Raw genomic sequence first — 7,783 nt, 5'->3', positions numbered from 1 at the left:
AAGAAGGGACCACCTGTTGGACCCCCCCCCCCCGCCTCCCTCGCTGGGAGGAGGAGGAGGAGGTCCTGTTTATTCATCCCTTTGCAGGAGGAGGAGGAGGAGAACAAGGAGTGTACCTAAAACGGGATGGAATGGAATTACTTTGACTTCCCTGAAAGTTGACCACAAAAGTGCTTCATTCCAATTCAAAGATCGAATAGTTTAATCATGAATAAATGGAATTTCCATGTTAAGACTAAGGATATATTTTCTAATCTTTTTTTTTTTTTTTTTTTTTTTAGGCACGGTTATCTGTGGTTCAAATTCTCTACAAGAAATGTATCTCTGAACTCAGTGAAGGAAAGGCAGCGGCTTTTATTTCTATTGCACATTTCAGGCAACTTAATTGTGTTGCTTGACGCAAGCAAAAAAACAAGCAAAAAACAACAACAGCACCTGAACACGTTTACAAACACAACAGCTACAATATTCAGAAGCAAAGTCGAGGAAATAAAGTCACTTACCATAAAACATTTAAAAGTAACATTAAGAAATATTAAGTAGCTTTCTATTCCCCCATACTTCGTGTGTCAGTCATTTCAGGCATCAATTCTTGAGACTTTTTTTGGTGTGTGCAAAAAGTATTGTCACCAAGTAAATAGTAAAGTGAAAACTGAATTTTCAAACAATTCAGTGACGTGCTACTTAGCTCATTTTGGGGTATGATCGCCTACAAAACTTAAATGTTCAAACGTACGCAAGATTCTGTGTTTTTTTGGAGTGTGGGAAAGTTCTGCCACTCAAAGTAATAAAGTCAAACGCTGCTGTTTATAAAATGAATCCAACATGTTGATAACGTCTTCAGCCACTAGTGGGCGATCGGCAACTGAATGTTCACCCACTACTACCGACGAAGAAGAACGAGAAGGCGTAGAAGAAGAAGCGGCGTCCTTTTTAAAAGCTCGGTCGCTTAACCGTCTTGTGGTCTCCTTGATGTGAGCTTGTGTTGTCGTCGTGTTTTAAAGGTAACGCAACACGTCAAAAAAATATAGCAAGAACAACATAAGATCACTTTTTTTGTTTTTTAACGACCTTGCGGTCAACGTGCTGGTTCGTAGACTTTTTTTGGGGCAAACGCGGCTGCGCCGTTGGGTTGAGACAAAAACAAAACAAAGGCTGTTGGTAACAGCAGCTGCCGGCTGTTTGAAGCGTCACAGAGGGATTCTTTAAATATTTTAAACTTTGTTTTCGACGTGATATATCATGCAAAAGGAGAAAAAAAAGGTAGTTTAAATGTGTCGTTATGAGTGCACTAAACGAAGTGGACATTTTGCCGTTGCCGGTAAAACGCATGCTAAGGCTAGCTAGGGTTAGCCAACGGATCTGATAATGACGAAAACTTCGTGAAAAGACACAGAAGGGACGAGGCGAGGCAGGAACCGCGCCCAGCGAATGACTACGTCCGGCGATTGACACGAGAGTCGAAATGGGGAAGTTGCTGGTCACGGCTAAATATCCACTGCCTTTGGGATAATACTGTAGGTTTACGGCGCAAGTTCGGGATTTACAGGCGGTCTTAATTTGACCGTGTGTTGCAAATTTGTGAATGCACAACTGTTGAATGAGTCGGTACTTTTTGCTCAACTTGCTCTTGTCTAACAAGAAGCTGAATGACGTCATTTACATCAATGAAAGTTTTTAAGAACGTTGACTTGTGCTCTCTGCGACTCCTGCAGAATCTCTGTTGCGACCAGCTGATGACTCGCTAAGCTCAGTGGCCACTTGCTGTTTGAAGACTAGAGTTGGCTTGTCGGTGCCGTCTCGGTTTCATGATGATTGACAACAGCATGATGAAGAGAACTGTTGATATCCATCCATCCATTTTCTTAACCGCTTATTCCTCACAAGGGTCGCGGGGGTGCTGGAGCCTATCCTAGCTGGATTTTGGGCAGTCGGCGGGGTACACCCTCAACTGGTTGAGGACTGTTGATATGCCAATTATAACTGAAACGCTAGGACATGGCGCGGCAGATTCAAGGTCAAATGAAGTTCACCTGTCAAATTTAAGTGCATTTGAGGTTCATCCTGAAGTTTCACCAGAAAATCGCAAATCGCAAAGTCTCTCAATGCAGCAGCTTCAAGTATGTAATAATTAACGATTAAATCTTGTTGCTGTTCAGAATTCCATCTGGCTTGACTTGTGACGGTTCCATGGACAACCTGGACTTCTCTGAAGAGGAGATCCAGCAGCAGTTGGTGCTGCTGGGATACACCGACGTTCCCAAACACAGACTGCGCGAGTTCAAGCGAGGTGAATCCGTTTCCCGTCGAGTGTCGTCCAGCGCGAGCCGTAGGCACAAAGAGGCTTAAATTCAAGTTGTCAGCTGCGATGAGAGAGCCCTGGAACCTCTTGCACTTGTGATCGTGCAACTTTGATATCCGACCGCGTTAGACGGCCGATGCAAAGAAGAAAAAAAAGCTCTTTTTTTTTTTTTTTGTCACCCGGTGATTCTGATTTGATCTTTTGGCCAAATTCTCTATTTGTAGATTTTGTTGAGAAAATGAGAACTGCAGTTGTCTGCTTCAAACAAACACGGCAGACTTCCTGTTCAATTTCAGGCATGGATCTTTTGGCGTATCGCCGGCGTAATTACCACCTTTCTTACTTTAACTTTTGAACGGCCAAAATGAACAAATATTTGATCATGTCGACTCAAAGGCCCTCACAAAGGAGATCGTTTGACTGAAGAATAAGAGCGTGAGAACTCGGTGACGTGCGTGCGTGCGTGCATTCAGGTGCCTAACTGTCCAACTCATGAGAATTATGTCGTCAGATCTGGAACAGCTGATTCAAAATGGCGGCCAGCCCAACATGCCCGCCATGTCCACCGACAAGGTGGTTCCCAGACCGCCTGCCTTCACCAAAGAGAAAGGTGCGTGCGTGCGTACCTGTGGGAAAGCTGTGTGATTTTTGTATTTGATTGATTGTGACGCGCTTGTCGTGTTTTCCAGTGAGCCCGCATGACGCGGGCACATCTGCCAGCTTTTATCTACACGGCACGCAGCGTGACACGCAGGTGAGACACTCGCCCGCCACTTGTGAAAGACTGGACACGTTTGCGTATAATCGGCACCGGCGTGGGGGAGGTCACATCAACGGGTTACATTTGGAACCAATTCGGTGTGCTGTGGTTAAACATATTTAAAAAAAACATTTTTGAAAATGGTGGTATCGGTGACAAAACGAATGCTATTAGTATTGTTGTGATATAAAGCAAAAATGTTAATGAAATATTTTGTGATTATATTTTAGCATCCTTTTTTTTTTCACTTTTTAAGCCAAATCCCTCAATTTTGGTTACATCTCATCTTAAACATAATATGCCATTTTTTTTCAACATATTGACTTTTATCTTGTAACATTTGGATACAGGCCACGTTTTAATTCTATTTTTAGAACACTCCGCCCGGTATGCTGCTGCGGGCCAATCAGAAATTTGCAACGGGCCACAAATGGTCCCCAGGCTGCACTTTGGACACCACATCAGTTGCACATCAGATGAATCGTTCTTGTTACACGTAGCGATGAAATCGTTCCTGCTTTACAACAAAATCTGACGACTTTTCTTTTGTAGAGTTTTTTTTTTTGAACATCAGTATTTTTTGTCTGTGTATAAAATAAATAATTGGCTTTTGCTGAGCTAATATCAGCCGATTAAATTGGCCGGCCGATTTAATTGGTCAGTTTGTAATTTTTACACTTTGTTCTCCACTCGCGTGTTTATCAGTTCTCGTTACTTGTGTCAAATGTGTTTTGATTTCTGTGACGCTGCGACAGGTTTTGAGTCTGCATTCTAACAAAGATGGCTGCATGGAGTGGCGCCACCAGGACGGCAACGCGGCTCACACGTTGGTAGCGGACTCCCGCGGCAGACACTTCATCAAGAGGAAAGTCCTGAGGTGTGTAACGACAACAACAACAATAATGCTAATGCTAATAGCGACGTGTGGCTGATGGTTTCTTTCCCTCGTTGACTGATGAGCAGGAAGCGCGAAGGACAATCGCTGGTCTGCGACGAATCCGTCTACAGCCAAGATTCTGGTAACCTTTCCACTTGTTTTGGGGTTTTCTCTTCACGTTTACGTCAAACTCGCTCGCTCATTTTAATCATGAGATTTCAAGTTGGTAACGTTTTTCTCTGCGGCTCCTTAAACTGTGTACCTAATCAAGTGGCCACTAATGAAACAAATATATTTGATTAATAAAGTCATCAAATTGCTATTCAGGCCACGGTTTCAAAATCAGGTCGAGTCATCACGTGCTGCAGTTTACAGATGAGAACATGCATTGTAAGGGGACTCATTTTTATCTGTTTTCAGATGCATTTTGTTATCGGGAGTCGTTGCAATAGTTTCATATACTTCTTAATTGTGATATAAAGAACACCCGTAAGTTGCAGATGTTTTTTTTTTTTTTTTTTGTGTGTGTGTGCTGTCACAAAAGAACACAAAGGCTTGTCTCACATTTGCCAAAAAAGCATCTTGATGATCCTCGAGACTTTTGGGGAAACATTCTGGGGACGGATGAGTCCAAAAAAAAGAAGGACTTTATGGAAGGTGTGGAGTCAAAATGGCACCGCATTTGATAAAAAGAAGATGGCGCCAACAGTATAGCGTGGCGGTGGCAGTGTGATGGTCTGGGGCTGCTTTGCAACCTCAGGACCAGGACAACTTACTGTGATTTCCGGACAAATGAATTCCGCCGGATTTACTCGAAGATGCTGAAGGAGAACGCACGGCCATCAGTTTGTGCCCTCAAACTCGAACGCTCTTGGATCTTGCGGCGGGACAACGAAGCCCGAACACGCCAGCAAGTCCACCTCAGGACGGCTCCAAGAGAACAAAAGGACAGTTTTGGAGGGCCCAAGTCAAAGTCCGTATTTCAATCCGGTTGAGGTGCTGCGGTGTGACCAAAAATGGCCACTTCGTGCTAAAAGCGTTGCAACATGGCGGAGTTGAAACGATTGAGCAAAGTTTTTCCGCAGCACGTGAAAGACTTGCCACCAATTGTCCAAATGTTTGAACCCGTTATTATCCTTAGGGAGCAACGACTTTTTCACATTGAGTCCGATAGCTGCGTATTTTCCCGCCCAGTAAATTCAATCATCATTTAGAAAAGTGAAGTACGCATGTGTAATCCTACTGGCGTCCTGCAGGTGGCGCCCCAACCCTCCATGCTGACACTCCTTTTGGTTAATCCGCTTAGCAGCTTAAGAGCACTGAAAGACGTTTGTCTCCACCTCGTCCTCTCGACCGCGCTGCACGAGGACGACATGTACCGAATGGACCAGGACCGCGATGACAGCTCCCTAAGCCCCTCCTTCTGGTCCAGTGAGGAGGAGCGAGGCGCCGACGGGCGCGACAGTCCAAAGGCCCAACCTGGAGACGATGCCAGCGATGAAGACACAAGCACCGACGAAGACGAGGGCGCGAAGGTCCAAAGTGCGGGAGACACCGGCAAAAAAGAAGACGACGACGATGCCGGCGATGAAGACACAAGCACCGACGAAGACGAGGGCGCGAAGGTCCAAAGTGCGGGAGACACCGGCAAAGAAGACGACAACGCCGATAGCGATGACGATGCCAGCGATGAAGACGCCGGGAGCGACGGAGAAACCCGCAGCGACGGCGCCTCCGTGATGACATCTGGCTACGGATCCGTGAGACCGGAAGATCGGCATGTGGGAGACGAGCGGGACCGTTTTGTGGAGGATTCCCAGACGAAGGACAATAAAGAGGCCGGCGGCTCACGGGACAGTTTTTATGACGATGCCGCTCTCGCGTCGGAAGACAACAAAGCAGGCCGTCGCCGTGGCGACGTTCCTCGCGAAGACCCGAAGGGACAAGAGAGTCGGCGGTCTCGCCGGGATCTGAACGTTGACACCGGGAGGGAAGAGGACCAGAAGGAACTAGGAACGGAACCAGAGGACGGCTGTGATCTGCACCCTGGCACGAGAGGTGAAGATGAAGATGATGAAGATGATGAAGAGGAGGAGGAGGAGGACGACTTCTTCTATGATCTCCAACCCGGCACCCGGAGTGAAGATGATGAAGACCAGCAGCAGCCTTTCGATGTTCTTAACGCTGACACTCGACTTGAAGATGACGAGAAGGAAGCAGCGAAGCCGCAGCTTCACTTTGATTCTCTTAACGGGCGCGATGAGAATCGAAGTGAAGACGAGAAGACGGCGGCGAAATCTTCCTGCGATCTTCAGCCGGACGCCAAAAAAGAAAAGCGTTTGCCTCTTTTCGGCCCCGAGAAACCCGAGGAAGACCAGCAGTCCGCCTCGGGTCTCGGCCCCGACGGAAGGAACGATCGCGCCGAAGACGAAGTGAGCGCCGGGGAACCAGAAAAGGACCTTCGTCATCCTCACTTTGACCTTCATTCCGACACCGCAAGTGACGACGAGGCCCGCGGACATCGAGACGTCCGCGGCGAGGGCGAAGCGAGCGACGCAGGAGCGAAGTCCAGCGTCGAGGACGTCCAGTTGACGGAGTTCGACTTCGAGTCGGACGGAAACCTCAGACGGGGTACGCGCGGCGCTGCGATGATGTCATCGTTGGCGGCGAGTCGCGCCAAGTGGAACGTCGACTCCCGATTGGTTGACGTTTGATCGACGACGAGAATGTCACCTGCGCCGCTTGTGTGAAATTGTGCCGACGTTCCGCAGATTGCTCCAGTTTGCTGTCGGAGCGCCTGTCCGAGTTGCGCTTGCACGCCGCGGAAAACCGCAAAGCCGGCGTCCTGAGCGACGACGCGGACGACGCGGACGGCGTCTCGCTCGCCGCCTTTGGCTCCTTCGTCACGCACTCGGTACGTCGTCGTCGTCGTTGTTGACGAAATGGTCGCACGCGCACTCAAAAGTTGTTGTTGTTGTTGTTTGGTTGCAGACCCGAACGAGAAGCGAGAGCGACCTGCGCATCAAACCCAAATCCTGTAAGTCCGCCGTCGCGTTCAGGAAATCCAGTCGACGCCGCTTGTTGTGAACCAGCAGACTTTTTTTGTAGCTTTTGTTAAATTTACATCTTGAGCAGGATTCTACGTTTCTGATCTGACCCGTTTAAAAGTAAGAAATGTCTTTTGGCGGGACGTGTTGAAGACGCTCACAAACGCCAAGATTATTACAAAGATTATTACAGAGAAATTATTACAAAATTGGCAAAACTAAAAGATGATTAAGATTAATTGTGAGTTGTTTAAATGTATATATTTGCACTTTTTTTAATTTTGTTTTAAAATAGCTCATTTAATCAATCTTGTTTGCTCCGACATCAATTTGCATAATTAGAGTGTTTCGATGTATTTGTCTTCATTTTTTTTTTTAACATTGAAACATTTCCTCGTTTTGCACCAAAAAAACAAAAGATCGTCCTCATCGCGATTTCCACGATTAGCAAATTAATTGTGATGAATATTTTCTTCGTCATCGAGCAGCCGCGCGACACGAAACAAGAAGTTAGTTGATAAAAAAAAAAAAAGTCAACCTTCTGCTTCAGTCGAGCGGCTGAAAGAAACATTTGGCTGCTTAAATTAAAAAAGGGACGTCCTTGGAGGGAAAAAGTTTGTTCTGCACGAAATGAGACGTCGTTGCCAACGTTTTTTTTTTCCAATTGCTAAAGATATTCATCAACCACTTGTGATCTTTTTATTTTTATTTTTTACTTCTCGTCTCGATGGTGTTTTCGGTTTAAAGATGCAGCGGAAATTTAATCCATTTCCATCACGCGAACCTTCGTCTTTAAA

General features: G+C 46.4%; 1 protein-coding gene across 6 annotated transcripts in view; it reads left to right on the top strand.

The window, feature by feature from the left end:
• Positions 1 to 897: 897 nt before the first annotated feature.
• hyls1 (HYLS1 centriolar and ciliogenesis associated) overlaps positions 898 to 7,783 on the top strand; it is a 31,237-nt gene continuing 24,351 nt past the window's right edge. For 2 of the 6 annotated variants that reach the window (XM_086083636.1, XM_086083634.1), the window contains exons 1-8: positions 898 to 1,004; positions 2,160 to 2,290; positions 2,814 to 2,912; positions 2,992 to 3,056; positions 3,818 to 3,939; positions 4,026 to 4,081; positions 6,711 to 6,853; positions 6,931 to 6,976. In XM_086083636.1, the coding sequence (XP_085939762.1) occupies positions 2,191 to 2,290; positions 2,814 to 2,912; positions 2,992 to 3,056; positions 3,818 to 3,939; positions 4,026 to 4,081; positions 6,711 to 6,853; positions 6,931 to 6,976 (631 nt within the window). In that variant the 5' untranslated portion in view covers positions 898 to 1,004; positions 2,160 to 2,190. Of the gene's footprint in view, positions 1,005 to 1,405; positions 1,518 to 2,159; positions 2,291 to 2,813; positions 2,913 to 2,991; positions 3,057 to 3,817; positions 3,940 to 4,025; positions 4,082 to 4,112; positions 6,571 to 6,710; positions 6,854 to 6,930; positions 6,977 to 7,783 lie in introns of those variants that run through there. The other 4 variants (XM_086083633.1, XM_086083631.1, XM_086083635.1 and 1 more) reach the window with 3 other exon arrangements.

The sequence above is a fragment of the Leptonotus elevatus genome, chromosome 8 (assembly GCF_054856555.1).
Source record: "Leptonotus elevatus isolate MCC_2025b chromosome 8, RoL_Lele_1.0, whole genome shotgun sequence".
In the NCBI taxonomy this organism is placed as follows: domain Eukaryota; kingdom Metazoa; phylum Chordata; class Actinopteri; order Syngnathiformes; family Syngnathidae; genus Leptonotus; species Leptonotus elevatus.
The sequence above is the reverse complement of the archived record's forward strand: the minus strand, read 5'-3'. Positions and strand labels throughout refer to the sequence as shown.